Raw genomic sequence first — 21,824 nt, 5'->3', positions numbered from 1 at the left:
ATTCGTCTATAGTATGATTGCATCTTTTCCACTGCTGGGTATTGACCGCGAAGATGCCGACTGCCACAGCGCCATCACCCAAACCAGTACTTACTTGAATGTTGGTATTTTACAGTTTACGTAAAACTTTCTGCGTTAGATTATATATCCGGTCTGATACTATTGGCCAGGCAGTCCTCTCCTTATGATAATCACGAGCACGTACAATCGGTGTTGTCACGTGATATGTAGACTATCGGATACATATCGGCGGCAAACGTCTTGTACATGGTATAGCTCGCAGGTGAACGGTGATATGGAAAATGGATACAGTTTCCAAAAAGGATATGTGTATTTATACCAACGTTTATGTCATTCTTCGATTCTGATTCCCATACAACGTTCTAGTTCTCAGAAAAACGTTCCTGCTCTCAGTCAAACTTTCTAGTTCTCAGAAAAAAAGTTCTAGTTCTCAGACAGACGTTCTAGCTCTCAGACAAACGTTCCTGTTCTCAGACAAACGTTCCTGTTCTCAGACAAACGTTCCTGTTCTCAGACAAACGTTCTAGTTCTCAGACAAACGTTCCTGTTCTCAGACAAACGTTCCTGTTCTCAGACAAACGTTCTAGTTCTCAGACAAATGTTCTAGCTCTCAGACAAACGTTCTAGCTCTCAGACAAACGTTCTAGTTCTCAGACAAACGTTCTTGTTCTCAGACAAACATTCCTTTTCTCAGACAAACGTTCTAGCTCTCAGACAAACGTTCCTCTTCTCAGACAATCGTTCTAGCTCTCAGTCAAACATTCCTCTTCTCAGACAAACGTTCTAGCTCTCAGACAAACGTTCTAGCTCTCAGACAAACGTTCTAGCTCTCAGACAAACGTTCTAGTTCTCAGACAAACGTTCCTGTTCTCAGACAATCGTTCTAGTTCTCAGACAAACGTTCGTGTTCTCAGACAAACGTTCTAGCTCTCAGACAAGCGTTTTAGTTTTCAGACAAACATTCCTCTTCTCAGACAAATGTTCTAGTTATCAGTCAAACATTCCTCTTCTCAGACAAACGTTCTAGCTCTCAGTCAAACATTCCTGTTCTCAGACAAACGATCTAGCTCTCAGACAAACGTTCCTGTTCTCAGACAAACGATCTAGCTCTCAGACAAACGTTCTAGTTCTCAGACAAACGTTCTAATTCTCAGACAAACGTTCTAGCTCTCAGACAAACGTTCTAGTTCTCAGACAAACGTTCCTGTTCTCAGACAAACGTTCTAGCTCTCAGTCAAACATTCCTGTTCTTAGACAATCGTTCTAGTTCTCAGACAAACGTTCTAGCTTACAGACAAACGTTCTTGTTCTCAGACAAACGTTCCTGTTCTCGGACAAACGATGTAGTTCTCAGACAATCGTTCTAGCTCTCAGTCAAACATTCTAGCTTACAGACAAACATTCCTGTTCTCAGACAAACGTTCCTGTTCTCAGACATACGTTCCTGTTCTCAGACAAACGTTCTTGTTCTCAGACATACATTCCTTTTCTCAGACAAACGTTCTAGCTCTCAGACAAACGTTCCTCTTCTCAGACAATCGTTCTAGCTCTCAGTCAAACATTCCTCTTCTCAGACAAACGTTCTAGCTCTCAGACAAACGTTCTAGCTCTCAGACAAACGTTCTAGCTCTCAGACAAACGTTCTAGTTCTCAGACAAACGTTCCTGTTCTCAGACAATCGTTCTAGTTCTCAGACAACGTTCCTGTTCTCAGACAAACGTTCTAGCTCTCAGACAAACGTTCTAGTTTTCAGACAAACATTCCTCTTCTCAGACAAATGTTCTAGTTATCAGTCAAACATTCCTCTTCTCAGACAAACATTCCTGTTCTCAGACAAATGTTCCTGTACTCAGACAATCGTTCTAGTTCTCAGGCAAACGTTCCTGTTCTCAGACAAACGTTCCTGTTCTCAGACAAACGTTCTAGCTCTCAGACAAACGTTCTAGTTCTCAGACAAACGTTCCTGTTCTCAGACAAACGATCTAGCTCTCAGACAATCGTTCTAGTTCTCAGACAAACGATCTAGCTCTCAGACAAACGTTCTAGCTCTCAGACAAACGTTCTAGCTCTCAGTCAAACATTCCTGTTCTCAGACAATCGTTCTAGTTCTCAGGCAAACGTTCTAGCTTACAGACAAACGTTCTTGTTCTCAGACAAACGTTCCTGTTCTCAGACAAACGATCTAGTTCTCAGACAATCGTTCTAGCTCTCAGTCAAACATTCTAGCTTACAGACAAACATTCCTGTTCTCAGACAAACGTTCCTGTTCTCAGACATACGTTCCTGTTCTCAGACAAACGTTCTAACTTTTACGCAAACGCTTTGGTTTTCTAAACCCTAAGATAATTATGGCATTTATTCACAAGTTTAATAATTTTATATGCCACGCGCTTTATTGGAGTGACGTTTTGAATTAACATATAACCTTAACATTACCGCCAGTCTACCACAATGTGGTACGATACCAAAGCCTTACGGCGGGAAACAAACAAACCTGTCCGTGTTACACCTGTTTCAGTCACTGGTGTTAGTCCTGAGATGTGACTCGCTAATTGCTACCTTTGCCCTGATTGATCCCGTACCTGACATGATATTTGCTAATTAATCGTTGTGCACGTGAGTGTACGAGATCGATGACACGGGCGATTGCATTCCATTGCTATGTTTGATCAGTTGTACCATGTTGGATACCATTTACACGATTTAGAAGCCATCAACCTGTCGTCTCCCTATGGTAACGTACTTCGTGTTAGAGTGTTTTAGATGAATGTAGACTGAGGTTTCACTTGACGAATCTCAGTTGGATTTGACTGATCCGGACTTATAAGTACACGCAACAATTCAAAATCAGTTACTTCGTTACTATTGGTCATGTTCGGGTTGGTATCGCAAGGAGGAGGCATATAACAAGTACATAGATATTGATATCGTCCGCTTATTCAGGAACCTTAGTTTTTACGTTGAAATATCAGTAAAACGTTGATAGGTAACTCCACTATCTTTTGATAAGAAAAGGGCGATACAACAAATTAAAGAGAGGTCAGAGGAATCACATAACATAAGGTACTGCTACAACAGAAGGTAGCATACTCAAGGTAACACACAACTACTACACAAGGTAACATACAACTACTACACAAGGTAACATACAACTACTACACAAGGTAACATACAACTACTACACAAGGTAACATACAACTACTACACAAGGTAACATACAACTACTACACAAGGTAACATACAACTACTACACAAGGTAACATACAACTACTACACAAGGTAACATATACTACTACACAAGGTAACACACAACTACTACACAAGGTAACATACAACTACTACACAAGGTAACATACAACTACTACACAAGATAACATACAACTACCACACAAGGTAACATACAACTACTACACAAGGTAACATACAACTACTACACAAGGTAACATACAACTACTACAGTAGGTTACATATACTACTACTACAACTACTACACAAGGTAATATACAACTTCTACACAAGGTAACATACAATGTATACTACCACACAAGGTAACATACAACTACTACACAAGGTAACATACAACTACTACACAAGGTAACATACAACTACTACAGTAGGTTACATATACTACTACTACAACTACTACACAAGGTAACATACAACTACTACACAAGATAACATACAACTACTACACAAGGTAACATACAATGTATACTACTACACAAGGTAACATACAACTACTACACAAGGTAACACACAACTACTACACAAGGTAACATACAACTACTACACAAGGTAACATATACTACTACACAAGGTAACATACAACTACTACACAAGGTAACACACAACTACTACACAAGGTAACATACAACTACTACACAAGGTAACATACAACTACTACACAAGGTAACATATACTACTAGACAAGGTAATATACAACTACTACACAAGGTAACACACAACTACTACACAAGGTAACACACAACTACTACACAAGGTAACACACAACTACTACACAAGGTAACATACAACTACTACACAAGGTAACACACAACTACTACACAAGGTAACATACAACTACTACACAAGGTAACATACAACTACTACACAAGGTAACATACAACTACTACAGAGGGTAACATACAACTACTACACAAGGGTAACATACAACTACTACACAAGGTAACATACAACTACTACACAAGGTAACATACAACTACTACACAAGGTAACACACAACTACTACACAAGGTAACATACAACTACTACAGTAGGTTACATATACTACTACTACAACTACTACACAAGGTAACATACAACTTCTACACAAGGTAACATACAATGTATACTACTACACAAGGTAACATACAACTACTACACAAGGTAACATACAATGTATACTACTACACAAGGTAACATACAACTACTACACAAGGTAACACACAACTACTACACAAGGTAACATACAACTACTACACAAGGTAACATATACTACTACACAAGGTAACATACAACTACTACACAAGGTAACACACAACTACCACAAGGTAACATACAACTACTACACAAGGTAACATACAACTACTACACAAGGTAACATACAACTACTACACAAGGTAACATACAAACTACTACACAAGGTACATAACACTACATACACAGGTAACATACAACTACTACACAAGGTAACATACAACTACTACACAAGGTAACATACAACTACTACACAAGGTAACATACAACTACTACACAAGGTAACATACAACTACTACACAAGGTAACATACAACTACTACACAAGGTAACATACAACTACTACACAAGGTAACATATACTACTACACAATGTAACATACAACTACTACACAAGGTAACATACAACTACTACACAAGGTAACATACAACTACTACACAAGGTAACATACAACTACTACACAAGGGTAACATACAACTACTACACAAGGTAACATACAACTACTACACAAGGTAACATACAACTACTACACAAGGTAACATACAACTACTACACAAGGGTAACATACAACTACTACACAAGGTAACATACAACTACTACACAAGGTAACACACAACTACTACACAAGGTAACATACAACTACTACACAAGGTAACATACAACTACTACACAAGGTAACATACAACTACTACAGAAGAGCTGTCAATTGTGTTTGCTATCCTGATTGTGTCTTTATGATGTAAATTTGTTGCGATATATTTTTTCAATGGAAAAGTAAAGAATTTGACTTTGAGACCAGCATCAATACACACGGTAAGTCAATCTATAAAACACATACTGACTACTACCCCTGGTAGAGAGTATAGGATAACGGACTCTAATGAGTGTAGGAATCTATCGTAACACATTGACCAGGTATCAATAAGCAGTAAATCCAATGATGTTACTTCATCATGTTTTAATATCAATTAAGGTAGATATGTTGCATTTGACCTACGTGATCTTCACGGTTGACCTTTACACTGTATGTAACTCCCAAAAATATGCTTCATCAGTTTTGTGACAAAACGTTGACCAGGTTTTAACCATTTGACCTTGATCTTACACTTATCGCTAATCTCAACAGCATTACTTCACAATATTATCAATACCTTTATTGTCTTGACTCTTCATGTGACCTTGACTCTTCATGTGACCTTGACCTCACACCTATCAAGCACATGAAATCTGTCCAAACAAACATCACCTAATAGTGTTAAGCAGTGTTAACTATCGTGATCTTGACCTTAACTATATCATGATACTATTTACTAATCATTATTGAGAGAGAACATAAATGTTATTAATCATGACCTTAGCCTTACAATGACATATAATACTCTGGAAGCCATAGTGTTCTTCGTGACTGCACCACTGAGAAATGGAGAACATGTGATTACAAGATTAAAGAAAGATCTTTGTTGCATACACTGAAAAATACCAGTAACTATAGCTTTTAAACTAAACGGCAACCAGACAGCAATACTGTCGAGGTAAGTTATATTGTTCCATCACATATCTGGAACCAACCTCTCCATTGATGGCCTCCTAATTATTGTTTTATTCTCGATATCCACACAGTGATAATTGAGCAAGGACCCAAAGTGTATATAAAATGTGAGAGAAATCTACCCGTGACATCATTAGAAGTATCAATAACAAGAAATGTTTAGACTGGAGGACAGTAATCTGATGTAGATTTTGGTGAAATGTCTCCCTAGTAATGTAACAACACACAAACAAGACCCTGCTTGTCAGACTGATCAATCCCATTATGTACCCAACATCAATTATTCTTTTATGTTTAAAAAGGACGATGATAAAAACTATCGGGTACTATTGTAAAAACCAACTTTATCATGGATGTCCTTTGTGGATACCATATTAAATCCACACCATATATTATTCATAACGAAACACTTATTGATATGCATGGGAAATTAATTTATCAATATTCAAACTATAGAGAAATGGTTCGTTTCAATGATGACTTTCATGTTTAGAGAAGAGAAATGGCAGTTCAGCCATTAATCAGGTGTGGAGAATTATCACACAGGAAACCATTACACCAGTAAATTACACAACTCGTATTACTCTAATACATAATCTCCATACGCTGGCATTGTCAAACTCAAAATATGGTTTGAAAGGTAGTGGGTAGGTTTCTTAGAGGTGAAACCATTTCCTGTATTATTATAAAGGATTAGGGTAGGTTTGGGATTATAATAAGATATCAAATATAAACTCCAAAATCCATAAATATAATTACCATATCAATTTTCCAGCCCTTATGTCTCAAAATATTGGTTTGATTCTAGGACTTTTCTAGTACGCATTGATTAAAATTCATTCATTCATACCTCTATGTTTATTTGTCTGTCACATGTGGAATTCTTACTTGTCTGTCACATGTATTTGGAATTTTAACTTGCTGTCACATGTGGAATTCTTACTTGTCTGTCACATGTATGTGGAATTTTCATTCGCCTGTCACATGTATGTGGAATTTTTACTTGTCTGTCACATGTGGAATTTTCATTCGTCTGTCACATGTATGTGGAATTTTTACTTGTCTGTCACATGTGGAATTTTCATTCGTCTGTCACATGTATGTGGAATTTTTACTTGTCTGTCACATGTGGAATTTTCATTCGTCTGTCACATGTGGAATTTTTTCACTTGTCTGTCACATGTGGAATTCTAACTTGTCTGTCACATGTATTTGGAATTTTCATTCGCCTGTCACATGTATGTGGAATTTTTACTTGTCTGTCACATGTGGAATTTTCACTTATCTGTCACATGTATGTGGAATTTTCACTTATCTGTCACATGTATTTGGAATTTTAACTTGCTGTCATGTGTGGAATTTGCACTTGTCTGTTACATTTTGAATTTTTACTTGTCTGACACATTTGGAATTTGTACTTTTCTGTCACATGTGGAATTTTCATTTGTCTGTCACATGTATGTAGAATTTTCACATGTCTGTAACATGTTTGTCGAATTTTCATTTGTCTGTCACATGTATTTGGAATTTTAACTTGCTGTCACATGTGGAATTTTCACGTGTCTGTAACATGTGGAATTTTCAAGTGTCTCTCACATGTGGAATTTTTACTTGTCTGCCACATGTAGAATTTTCACTTATCTGTCACATGTATTTGGAATTTTCACTTGTCTGTCACATGTATGTGGACATTTTATTTGTTTATGTATGTGGAATTTTCATTTGTCAGTCAAATGTATGTGGAATCTAATGTCAAAAATGATTGATAAAATACAAAAGAATACCCTCACAAATCATTTGATAACCATTTTATTGAAAATAATTATAAATCTATGTTTGCAATTTCATTTGGACTCTTGTACAAAATTAGCACTAAGCTTCCAACGGACTAAAAAGTATTTACAAAGCAATATACAAGGGCATAGATATACCAAGTTCTAATATACAAATGTACAAAAGAGTATTTACAAATGGTCATTATGTAACATGAAGTCTGCATTTAAATATGTTGATTAATGCTGAAAATATCTAATGGTAATGTTCATAAATAAATAAAGTAAATTGACATAAACACACAAATACGCAATAATGAATTCACTTGTTTACATCAACAGTATAATACACAAAATTACAGAATATAAATTCACTTGTTTACATCAACAGTATAATACACAAAATTACAGAATATAAATTCACTTGTTTACATCAACAACATAATACACAAAATTACAAAATAATGAATTCACTTGTTAACATCGACAGTAAAATGACACTGAGTGATAATAAAACATTATTTAATCAGAGTTTCAAACTTAAGAACCTGGTCCCACTGGAACAAAGGACGATTTACGTTGTTTTACACGACCAAAGGACGATTTACGTTGTTTTACACGACCAAAGGACGATTTACGTTGTTTTACACGACCAAAGGACGATTTACATTGTTTTACACGACCAAAGGACGATTTACATTGTTTTACACGACCAAAGGACGATTTACGTTGTTTTACACGACCAAAGGATGATTTACATTGTTTTACACGACCAAAGGACGATTTACATTGCTTTACACGGCCAAAGGACGATTTACATTGCTTTACACGACCAAAGGATGATTTACATTGTTTTACACGACCAAAGGACGATTTACGTTGTTTTACACGACCAAAGGACGATTTACGTTGTTTTACACGACCAAAGGATGATTTACATTGTTTTACACGACCAAAGGACGATTTACATTGTTTTACACGACCAAAGGACGATTTACGTTGTTTTACACGACCAAAGAACGATTTACATTGCTTTACACGACCAAAGGACGATTTACATTGCTTTACACGACCAAAGGATGATTTTAGCATCTTATAGGGACAATGACCAGTCTCCACAAAGTGTCTCCTTATCAACTGCATGCAATAATTACTCCAGATAACAAATTACCTATTCTGGACGGATTCCGTTACAAAATGAGTTTCTTCCTTCATTAATGAAGAATTAAAGGGACATAAAAACTGAAAAGCTTTTTAAACTCTAAAACTTACAAAAGTCAACATTTCTAAAATGTCCAAACCTCAATGACGCTGTTTAAATATTTATGCGTTTTCAAAAATTGGTCTTGGCTATTAACAAACTGATATGATAAAAACTATCCGCAATACAAAAGCCAATAAAACATTTATAATTCCCTGAAAAGGTTCAATGATCCATGGTGACAAAGTTAGACAGGTGGGTAGTACCACCCCTGACAGATAGGCACTGACAGGTACGCCCAACAGATCCTAATCTCTGGTCAACATTAAATATTTCATGGGGACACAACTCTCAATCAAACTATATCATTCTTAGGACAGAGGAAATGGACACTGACTACTGATGCATGACATACAGCCCATCCATGCATGGTTGACTACATGTTAAAGGATCTGTTATTGGCAAATATCTGATAAATAAATCCTTATCCTTCACCAGTAAAATGTCGTTTTCCAATGAAGGAATCAAAATGTATCAAAATACGTTTTTCTCAATTTGTCTTCTTTTAACAAGTTTACATGAGTACTTATTGACAAGGGATCCCAGAGGGATCTTGGAGCCCACCATTTTTTGAGAAAGATCCCTTTGGTACTTTCTGAGAAAGAGCAATAACAAGAATTTTTTTACAGAGGGACGGACAGACGAATGATTTGAATAGCCCACTAACATCAGATGGTGGGCTAAAAATCAGACAAAATATAGTAGAGTTCTGTTGGTACACTGGACGGCCATTAGATGATAACAGCTATACTGCCTGATGGCATTAACACAAGTTATCATAAAAGATATCAAAAACTCTCAATTCAACAAATAACGAAATAGTATCTTATTTCATAAAGATAGATGACAATGACAATATTACATCAACAGAGGAGAAACATGATTATAAAATCAAAGATGGAGGCAATTTTACAGGCTGGGCCCAGTTGTTCATAAGGTGATTAGCTTAATCACTTGATTAGTGAAAATCTCATTTCTCCTTTACTTCAAAACCTGTGTGTGTGTATTCCTTAAAATGGTCAGGTAGGAAGGGACTGAGGAGTGTGATAGTATCGTAGCATTTTGTCAAGATAGTTCTACCAGAAATTATTTTATCAGGATTTCAATATTGCGATAAGCCTAATCACCTTTTGAACAACTGGGCGCCGGGTGTAAAATAGTACCAGTTTTTAATTAGCAATAAAGTATAAATAATCAGAATATTCTGTTTTTAATTAGCAATTGAAAAAATGTGTATATTCTAGCCTAATATAAAAATAATAATAGAATATAAATATGAAACATCAATTTCAAGCATGATTGAAAAATCCACAGTATGATTGAAATGAGTCTCTCAGTTTGAATGAAAAATTAATTGAGAGCTGGTATCCCAACCCCTGACAGGAGACAGTGACCAGCTTCCCAGGATGGTTATACAACCAGATACTGCCCGCAAACAATGAATAATTAATGGTTTACGTCCTAACCACATAACAATACAAATACTGGATACCCTGCCTGCAAAACTGCCATTGATATTTATGTCAATAAGCTTGGCATTTTATCATCATTCTATCACAGGAAATGCAACCCACTGGTCAACCACTGTAGTTAATGTAGTCATACTTCTATTAGGCTTTGCTCACCCCTGCAGCCAGATTGGACCCTGCTAGCCATTGATTGAGGTTATGGCAATGGAATTGTCAGGGGTGGGCAGGGTCCTTATGTTGACAGATGAGAGGGTCTACATTGTGACATTTTCATTTGAAGGATGCATTTCATGGATTTATGTACAAATATTTGCAAAGGCTAATCTTGTAGAAAAATAGAACTTGGCTCAAAATCACAGGCATGCGTGTCAACAAACAGTACCCAACGAATCTAACTTAATGGTCTGAACTTGTCACACGGAACAGACAAATAGCCAATGTTACGAGACTCACACTGGTACAGATCTTATCTATGGCTGAAATGCATATTTGGTATCAACCAGCCAATATCCTAAGCTGCATATGGTCTGAATGTGCATGACATCCATTTGAAGTCTTCAACATTACCATAGATAGGTTAATCAGATAAGGAATTTAATTTTTTCAATTAAAAAATTCTAATTAATCAAGAGAAGACCAACAAATAACTATCGTCCTTTGTAATTCTAGTAATAACATAAAATTAATCTCAATAAAGTGGTTTGTAGGTGACCAGTACTGACAGAAGAATAAAGCTGCCATGTTGATTCCTTACACTGGTATATTGATAAACAGTTGTACTCTAAAACCATTTTAACACATCTGTATTTTATTGTTTTAAATTAGTCATATTATAACTTCTGAAAAATAAAAAAAAAATGAAAATAAAAACAAAGCTGGTTATCTGAAGGTGAGAGTAGAAATCTGGCTGAGGCGAAATGTCAGTTAAAAATAAAAATCTGAGACAAAAGATCAGTCTAAATTAGAAACCTCACTGAGGCAATGGATCAGGTGAGATTTCATATAATGGCACTGGCGCGATGACAGAAAAAATACGGAGATACTAGTTGTAAAGAATGATCTCTGTGGTTATGTTCAGACCAATAGGATTAATTATATGGTGATCAGTGATGGGAGTGAAATGTTACTGTCTATTGTCAGGTAAAGGTGACCAAGCAAAGATTAAACCATACCAATACATAACAAACTGATCACGTTAATACAAATCAAATTATGTGTAACACATCTCAAACAACACATTACTGACAATTCAAAGACATACAGTTGTGGTTACCATATAATTTATAGTGGTGTGCTATTGTCATCGTACAAATCTACTAATGGAGACTAGGTTCTATAAAACTCCAGCTACATCAGTTTATGTTTGTCTGCTAATTGACTGCATGCTTGCTTGATTCCCCCTAAATATGGCTTAAATAATGCATGCAGCACGTATTGTCAACTTCCAATTTCCGAGAATATTTGTTATTTGACAAGGGACTTGTGTTGTGTGGTATTGACTTTCTAACTCACTTATAATTCATGTCTTTAATTCTGGAAGCATAAGAGTGGAACCAGGTTTTCTTTTGATGTTTTATTAAATATGTTCAGTTTATGGAGTTTTGGGGAGAAGCTTTAATTCTAGGGTGCTGAAAACAAGGGATGAACTGCTCAACCGTGAAATAAGTTAGTAGCAGAATGTTAATATAACACGAAGGTGGCGTCAAAAGTCCTGTACATTTTCATATAATGTAATTATTACATGGCGACACTATAATAAAGACAATGTATATTTGATATGACTGCAGCCAAGTAGGTAATAAGGCTCAGAGGTCATCGAGTCTGAAAAAGATTGGAAGACAAAACTAGATAGCTCCAACATGGATCACTTTTTAACTTAATCTTATTGTGGTGATTATCTTATTACTTACTCCAGTAATCTGTCAGATAACACCTGTTCGTGTCGGGATAACTCCAGTAATCTGTCAGATAACACCTGTTAGTGTCGGGATAACTCCAGTAATCTGTCAGATAACACCTGTTAGTGTCGGGATAACTCCAGTAATCTGTCAGATAACACCTGTTAGTGTCGGGATAACTCCAGTAATCTGTCAGATAACACCTGTTAGTGTCGGGATAACTCCAGTAATCTGTCAGATAACACCTGTTAGTGCCCTGTGATAACTCCAGTAATCTGTCAGATAACACCTGTTAGTGTCGGGATAACTCCAGTAATCTGTCAGATAACACCTGTTAGTGTCTGGATAACTCCAGTAATCTGTCAGATAACACCTGTTAGTGTCGGGATAACTCCAGTAATCTGTCAGATAACACCTGTTAGTGTCTGGATAACTCCAGTAATCTGTCAGACAACACCTGTTAGTGTCTGGATAACTCCAGTAATCTGTCAGACAACACCTGTTAGTGTCGGGATAACTCTAGTAATCTGTCAGATAACACCTGTTAGTGCCCTGTGATAGCTCCAGTAATCTGTGAGATAACACCTGTTAGTGTCGGGATAACTCCAGTAATCTGTCAGATAACACCTGTTAGTGTCGGGATAACTCCAGTAATCTGTCAGATAACACCTGTTAGTGCCCTTTGATAACTCCAGTAATCTGTCAGATAACACCTGTTAGTGTCGGGATAACTCCAGTAATCTGTCAGATAACACCTGTTAGTGTCGGGATAACTCTAGTAATCTGTCAGACAACACCTGTTAGTGTCTGGATAACTCCAGTAATCTGTCAGATAACACCTGTTAGTGTCGGGATAACTCCAGTAATCTGTCAGATAACACCTGTTAGTGTCTGGATAACTCCAGTAATCTGTCAGACAACACCTGTTAGTGTCTGGATAACTCCAGTAATCTGTCAGATAACACCTGTTAGTGTCGGGATAACTCCAGTAATCTGTCAGATGACACCTGTTAGTGTCGGGATAACTCCAGTAATCTGTCAGACAACACCTGTTAGTGTCTGGATAACTCCAGTAATCTGTCAGATGACACCTGTTAGTGTCGGGATAACTCTAGTAATCTGTCAGATAACACCTGTTAGTGCCCTGTGATAGCTCCAGTAATCTGTCAGATAACACCTGTTAGTGTCGGGATAACTCCAGTAATCTGTCAGATAACACCTGTTAGTGCCCTTTGATAACTCCAGTAATCTGTCAGATAACACCTGTTAGTGTCGGGATAACTCCAGTAATCTGTCAGATAACACCTGTTAGTGTCGGGACAACTCTAGTAATCTGTCAGACAACACCTGTTAGTGTCTGGATAACTCCAGTAATCTGTCAGATAACACCTGTTAGTGTCGGGATAACTCCAGTAATCTGTCAGATAACACCTGTTAGTGTCTGGATAACTCCAGTAATCTGTCAGACAACACCTGTTAGTGTCGGGATAACTCCAGTAATCTGTCAGACAACACCTGTTAGTGTCGGGATAACTCCAGTAATCTGTCAGACAACACCTGTTAGTGTCGGGATAACTCCAGTAATCTGTCAGATAACACCTGTTAGTGTCAGGATAACTTTTACTGAATCAGGGGCAGATTTACATCTACCACCAGTATATGGCACTTGATGCTGTAAACATTTTAATTTCAGTCATTGAATCTTATTTCTGAATATTTCCTGCTGAAAGTATCACACATAATTATCTTTTTACTAATTACTTTTTAAGCTTGTTGTTTTTAATGCAGATATTGTGGGTGAGTCAATTCACAATTTTGCCAATCAATTAAAATTCAATATTAAGTTAGTGTGCCAATATATGCACATCTGGAGTAATATTAATGACACCAATCAACATATAAAATACAGCAATCTGTTACTACTAAATATTCTATCAGGGCATGAGATTCTCATTAAATGAAAGTCTTAATTTAATTTAATAAGCAATTGTAGCAAAACTTCAAATTACCCCCTGTAAACAATAACAGCACATTACAATACCACAACAAGAACTACAACAACTTTGAATACCAATAATAATGTCATACAGATGTGTCTCCTCTGGTAACTTGAGATTTACGTCATTTTCACCATTAAGTTGTAGAGAACAAAATGATAACAGATCTGGCCTCATTTGAGATTTAATTTAACTTGTAAAATTGTAATCACTTCACAAAAATAGTGACTATTAATTATCTCTACAAATGGTCAGAAAATTTCTGATGGACGGATGTATACGAATATGTACTTGTACAAAACATCATGGATGGATGAACAATCAATGTGTCCATGACTATTTTGAAAATAAATCAATAAAAATATAGAAATGTTTTTTTGTCATTGGTCTATACTGGTAAGCACCATTCTACAATGGGAAGTACAAGGCCACCATATTGTTGTACTGCTAATATAAAGTTATTTTAATCGGGCAAAAACATTTCTACCAAACTAGCCGTAGTAAGGTATTGTTATTCTAGCAGCACATAAACTAAAACACTTTTTTCAGATACGATTTCCGTCAGGTCATCTACCACTTCGAGCCCTTAATCAACTGGCAATCATGATTATGCAGGTATATACTGAAAACTCAGTTCAAACTCTTTTAAATTCAATTTCTCTTACGATTATTTGATTTATAACTAATCAATCTAATATCAATTACTTTCAAGAAATCAATTAACAAATACCACAACAACTTTTTGGCCTTGGACTGAATCAAGTTCAAGTGTTCAAGTTCAAGAATCACTGTTCAGTCTTATTGTTCTAACGTGGTATAACAAAAATATCACAGCACTTTGGGGTGGAGGATCACCAATGGCACAGCTCATGCTGTTGATTCATTTGGAATGACAGGGGGTTTCTTGGTGCCCTTCCGACTACCTTTGCTGCCTTTACTGGCTTTACTGTCCACTGATGCAGTATCACTCATGACATTATCTTTGGATCCTCTCTTCTTTTTACCATTTTTTCTACAAAACAAAAATTATCAAAATTAATATGACACTGTTTCCACATTGGTGTGAATACTTTGGTACTGTAGGACCATTGGGACCAAACCCTGACACAAGGAGACTTATGTCAGACTCCTTCAGACTCCTTACAACGTCTTAATTGTATTTACATTTTTACTCTGTGCCAACCAATGGTGAAAGTATTGAATGATAATAAAACATCACAAATTCAGTTTGTCTGAAACGACATCACAAAATCTGTTTGTCTGAAACAACATCACAAAATCTGTTTGTCTTAAACGACATCAGAAATTCAGTTTGTCTGAAACAACATCACAAAATCAGATTGTCTGAAACAACATCACAAAATCTGTTTGTCTGAAACAACATCACAAAATCAGATTGAAACAAAATCACAAAATCAGATTAGTTTTATGTGTAAATTGCTGTAAAAGGGAAATAATTCTACTTAAGATCTTTCAAAGTAACAGTTATGGTAACTTAAAATGCATATTGAAGGGTTGAACTTGAGTCTGAGAGACTAAAATTAAAAAAATTCTTGTTGTTTTCTATACCATTCTTCTGAAAGAATCACAACTTGTTGTTAATGACAACAGTAATGAAAACCTAGAGATGATAGCTAAACTTAAACAATGAAGTTATCACCCACAAGTCAAACTAGGGAAACACTATGAGAATAGATGTTGAGAGTAGTCTTATTGTGTACATAATGAAGTAAATGTCATGTTGAGAGTATAGTGTTATTGTATACATAATGTAGTAACTGTCTTGTTGAGAGTATAGTGTTATTGTATACATAATGTAGTAACGGTCTTGTTGAGAGTATAGTGTTATTGTATACATAATGTAGTAACCATCATGTTGAGAGTAGTGTTATTGTGTACATAATGTAGTAACCGTCATGTTGAGAGTAGTGTTATTGTATACATAATGTAGTAACCATCATGTTGAGAGTAGTGTTATTGTGTACATAATGTAGTAACCGTCATGTTGAGAGTAGTGTTATTGTATACATAATGTAGCAACCGTCATGTTGAGAGCATAGTGTTATTGTATATATAATGTAGTAACTGTCATGTTGAGAGTAGTGTTATTGTGTACATAATGAAGTAAATGTCATGTTGAGAGTATAGTGTTATTGTATACATAATGTAGTAACCATCATGTTGAGAGTATAGTGTTATTGTATACATAATGTAGTAACCGTCATGTTGAGAGTATAGTGTTATTGTATACATAATGTAGTAACGGTCTTGTTGAGAGTATAGTGTTATTGTATACATAATGTAGTAACCATCATGTTGAGAGTAGTGTTATTGTGTACATAATGTAGTAACCGTCATGTTGAGAGTAGTGTTATTGTATACATAATGTAGTAACCATCATGTTGAGAGTAGTGTTATTGTGTACATAATGTAGTAACCGTCATGTTGAGAGTAGTGTTATTGTATACATAATGTAGTTACCGTCATGTTGAGAGTAGTGTTATTGTATACATAATGTAGTAACCGTCATGTTGAGAGTAGTGTTATTGTGTACATAATGTAGTAACCATCATGTTGAGAGTATAGTGTTATTGTATACATAATGAAGTAACCATCATGTTGAGAGTAGTGTTATTGTGTACATAATGAAGTAACCATCATGTTGAGAGTATAGTGTTATTGTATACATAATGTAGTAACCGTCATGTTGAGAGTAGTGTTATTGTATACATAATGTAGTAACCGTCATGTTGAGAGTAGTGTTATTGTGTACATTTAAGCATTGAACGGCTTTCAGTTGGCATTCTTAGTCAATATGAATGCCAACTGGACAGAGGCAAATTCAACATGAAGCGCGACTATGAATGCCAAATGAAAGCCGTTCAATTCTTATATTTACCATCTGCGATTTCTTATTTGTCATGCAATTTTTGTTTTGAAATTTTCAAATTCAAATTTCCCGCGCTTACCAGTAGCAGAGATCACTTCCTGTTGGCAGTTCATAGGCTGGTGAACTCGCAACTGAATTGGTAGGGTTATATAGGGGCAGTGCCATACAATGGTAAATATAATGTAGTAACCCTCATGTTGAGAGTATAGTGTTATTGTGTACATATTGAAGTAACCGTCATGTTGAGAGTATAGTGTTATTGTATACATAATGAAGTAACCGTCATGTTGAGAGTATAGTGTTATTGTATACATAATGTAGTAACCGTCTTGTTGAGAGTATAGTGTTATTGTGTACATAATGTAGTAACCGTCATGTTGAGAGTATAGTGTTATTGTATACATAATGAAGTAACCGTCATGTTGAGAGTATAGTGTTATTGTGTACATAATGAAGTAACCGTCATGTTGAGAGTATAGTGTTATTGTGTACATAATGAAGTAAACCGTCATGTTGAGAGTATAGTGTTATTGTATACATAATGAAGTAACCGTCATGTTGAGAGTATAGTGTTATTGTGTACATAATGAAGTAACCATCATGTTGAGAGTATAGTGTTATTATATACATAATGAAGTAACGGTCATGTTGAGAGTAATGTTATTGTATACATAATGTAGTAACCATCATGTTGAGAGTAGTGTTATTGTATACATAATGTAGTAACCATCATGTTGAGAGTAGTGTTATTGTGTACATAATGTAGTAACCATCATGTTGAGAGTATAGTGTTATTGTGTACATAATGAAGTAACCATCATGTTGAGAGTATAGTGTTATTGTGTACATAATGAAGTAACCATCATGTTGAGAGTAGTGTTATTGTGTACATAATGTAGTAACGGTCATGTTGAGAGTAATGTTATTATATACATAATGAAGTAACGGTCATGTTGAGAGTAATGTTATTGTATACATAATGTAGTAACCATCATGTTGAGAGTATAGTGTTATTGTATACATAATGTAGTAACCATCATGTTGAGAGTAGTGTTATTGTATACATAATGTAGTAACGGTCATGTTGAGAGTAATGTTATTGTATACATAATGTAGTAACCATCATGCTGTACATTTGCTTTCCTATTGTATCTAAATATCTCTTTATGATGCTATCTTTATGATGCTATCTTTATGATGTTATAATAGACAATGTGATATTTTATTGAAACACATTTGTGTGGTGATGGAATGACACTGCCTATTGTATTCTTTACCTGTATGGTACTACTTTATTGTAGGACACAGCAGATTTCTCCTGACACAGAAACCCATGACAGCACACACAAATAGAACACCAATCTCCCCAACACATGGTCAAACCCATATTGTAATGAAATATGCCTTTTACATGATGACTCCAGACAAAAACACACTAATGTTACATGTCTCCCAGCACACAATGACCTTTATATTATACCAAATTACAGGAATGAAAAAAAAAAAACCTAAACCATGGTCAACATACCAAGTAACAGGAATCGTGAGCTGATGGGCCTCAGGATGGTCAGGGTGAACACACTAAATGTTATATCAACAGGATGATCAGGGTGAACACACTAAATGTTATATCAACAGGATGGTCAGGGTGAACAGGATGGTCAGGATGAACACACAGGATGGTCAGGGTGAACACACAGGATGGTCAGGGTGAACACACTAAATGTTATATCAACAGGATGGTCAGGGTGAACACACTAAATGTTATATCAACAGGATGGTCAGGGTGAACAGGATGGTCAGGATGAACACACAGGATGGTCAGGGTGAACACACAGGATGGTCAGGGTGAACACACTAAATGTTATATCAACAGGATGGTCAGGGTGAACACACTAAATGTTATATCAACAGGATGGTCAGGGTGAACAGGATGGTCAGGGTGAACACACTAAATGTTATATCAACAGGATGGTCAGGGTGAACACACTAAATGTTATATCAACAGGATGGTCAGGATGAACACACTAAATGTTATATCAACAGGATGGTCAGGGTGAACAGGATGGTCAGGATGAACACACAGGATGGTCAGGGTGAACACACAGGATGGTCAGGGTGAACACACAGGATGGTCAGGGTGAACACACTAAATGTTATATCAACAGGATGGTCAGGGTGAACACACTAAATGTTATATCAACAGGATGGTCAGGGTGAACACACTAAATGTTATATCAACAGGATGGTCAGGGTGAACACACAGGATGGTCAGGGTGAACACACTAAATGTTATATCAACAGGATGGTCAGGATGAACACACAGGATGGTCAGGGTGAACACACTAAATGTTATATCAACAGGATGGTCAGGGTGAACACACAGGATGGTCAGGGTGAACACACAGGATGGTCAGAGTGAACACACTAAATGTTATATCAACAGGATGGTCAGGGTGAACACACTAAATGTTATATCAACAGGATGCCCAGTGACATCTATGAGCTGCTGAAACAGTGCCATTGACATGTCTGAAAGCATAGTATACAACTTAGCATATCTGTTCTCAAGGGAAAATGGATGCCAAAGGTACTCTCCAAGGTAGAAGGGGATATCATTAGGATATTTTATAACATACATTTGATTTCAGCCATCATAAGTGATATTTTTGATATAAAATTTAGTTGAAAACTTAAGAGATTTACTTTTTGGAACAAAAACATGTCTCCCCTTCTCCCTTACTTAAGTCGCTCACTATGTTTGGACCCAATTGACCTCTGACCTGAAAATGAAGGTTACAACTACCTGTTTACAGTACACTGCACATTTCCTGTGGGTGATGCTTATGTAATTGTTCAATTGTTTCCATTTATTTGGTACTCATACAATATTTCTCCCTTAATGAGAAGGGACACTTAATAATCAAAAAGACCTGTTGCTAATTATATAATAAATCTCCCCTAATCTGAAAGGGACACTTAATAATCAAAAAGACCTGTTACTAATACATCTCCCTTAATCTGAAGGGCACACTTAATAATCAAAATCTCCCCTAATCTGAAAGGGACACTTAATAATCAAAAAGACCTGTTACTAATACATCTCCCTTAATGAGAATGGGACACTTAATAATAATCAAACAATTTCAAAGGAATTATCATTTTTAATATCAATCAATAGAAGTGGTTTACTTAAAGCCCTGAACGTGTATCAACGGACACTAGAGTCTTTAGTTATATGAAATACTTCATTATTTCACTGTCTACTATTACACACTAATAATCGTATTTGTTTTTTCATTATTTCACTGTCTACTATTACACACTAATAATCGTATTTGTTTTTTCATTATTTCACCGTCTACTATTACACACTAATAATCGTATTTGTTTTTTCATTATTTCACCGTCTACTATTACACACTAATAATCGTATTTGTTTTTTCATTATTTCACCGTCTACTATTACACACTAATAATCGTATTTGTTTTTTCATTATTTCACTGTCTACTATTACACACTAATAATCGTATTTGTTTTTTCATTATTTCACCGTCTACTATTACACACTAATAATCGTATTTGTTTTTTCATTATTTCACTGTCTACTATTACACACTAATAATCGTATTTGTTTTTTCATTATTTCACCGTCTACTATTACACACTAATAATCGTATTTGTTTTTGAGAAAGATTTCATTCAGGCAAGCTCTCATAACTGTTCTGTAACTAGATATTGTTGAATTATGTTTCTGGAATAGTTTATCCCCCAGGGCTTTAACAGGGGGGTTCGGGAGTCGGACCTAAGGGCCAAATTGGGACAAAATTATTGACATGCCAGCTATTTTCTGACAGACATCATAACATGATGGTTTTCACAATTATGCAATTGAACTTTGCCTAGTTCTGCTGTCTGTCGTTGGACAGATTTTTACCTTACTAAATTTTTTTCTATTAAAATAGTAATTGGAAGGGAACATTTCATTTTGTACATTGTTTTTAATTGTTTTTAATAAACATCTAAACTTTGAATTTTAGAGTAGGAAATTGGGAGGAAAATTTAACATTTTTTTCATTGAGAATGAGTTATTTCAATGGACCTACAGAGTTGGATGATAAAGCTCTGTCCCTGTTTCCACCACAGCTACATACACTGAAATATTGTCACCCTATATGCTTTCTGGTAAGATAAATCTTTTGAAGTTGTAGTTTTGAATAGATATTCAACTTCTTTAACTGTAAGTGAATGTCATTGTCATTTATTTGAATATTTTTTGTGGTCTTCACTACTACATGTACATACAAATGTAGTAAGAAATGAATGAGAATAAAACCCACTGGTAAAGGATTATCTCTCAAGGGAATCTTTACCATTGAATTGTTCAGATCATCAATTGTCACAGCAACAGAATGAACATGAACATTCCTTTTGTTCACTGGTCTTTTCACAAGAGGCCCAGATGGCTTCCAACACTCATCTTGATAGGTA

The 21,824-nt window shown here is 35.8% G+C and overlaps 1 protein-coding gene across 3 annotated transcripts in view; it reads right to left on the bottom strand.

The window, feature by feature from the left end:
• Window positions 1–7,838: 7,838 nt before the first annotated feature.
• Window positions 7,839–21,824, bottom strand: part of LOC117325171 (jouberin-like) — a 68,921-nt gene continuing 54,935 nt past the window's right edge. For 2 of the 3 annotated variants that reach the window (XM_033881160.1, XM_033881161.1), the window contains 4 exons: window positions 13,537–15,454; window positions 13,031–13,114; window positions 12,819–12,860; window positions 7,839–12,690 (listed from right to left, as the gene is read on the bottom strand). In XM_033881160.1, the coding sequence (XP_033737051.1) occupies window positions 15,310–15,454 (145 nt within the window). In that variant the 3' untranslated portion in view covers window positions 7,839–12,690; window positions 12,819–12,860; window positions 13,031–13,114; window positions 13,537–15,309. The remainder of the gene's footprint in view (window positions 12,691–12,818; window positions 12,861–13,030; window positions 13,115–13,536; window positions 15,455–21,824) is intronic. The other variant, XM_033881158.1, reaches the window with a different exon arrangement.

Source organism: Pecten maximus, chromosome 4 (genome assembly GCF_902652985.1).
Source record: "Pecten maximus chromosome 4, xPecMax1.1, whole genome shotgun sequence".
Lineage (NCBI taxonomy): Eukaryota > Metazoa > Mollusca > Bivalvia > Pectinida > Pectinidae > Pecten > Pecten maximus.
This window is presented reverse-complemented; position numbering and strand designations above follow the sequence as displayed.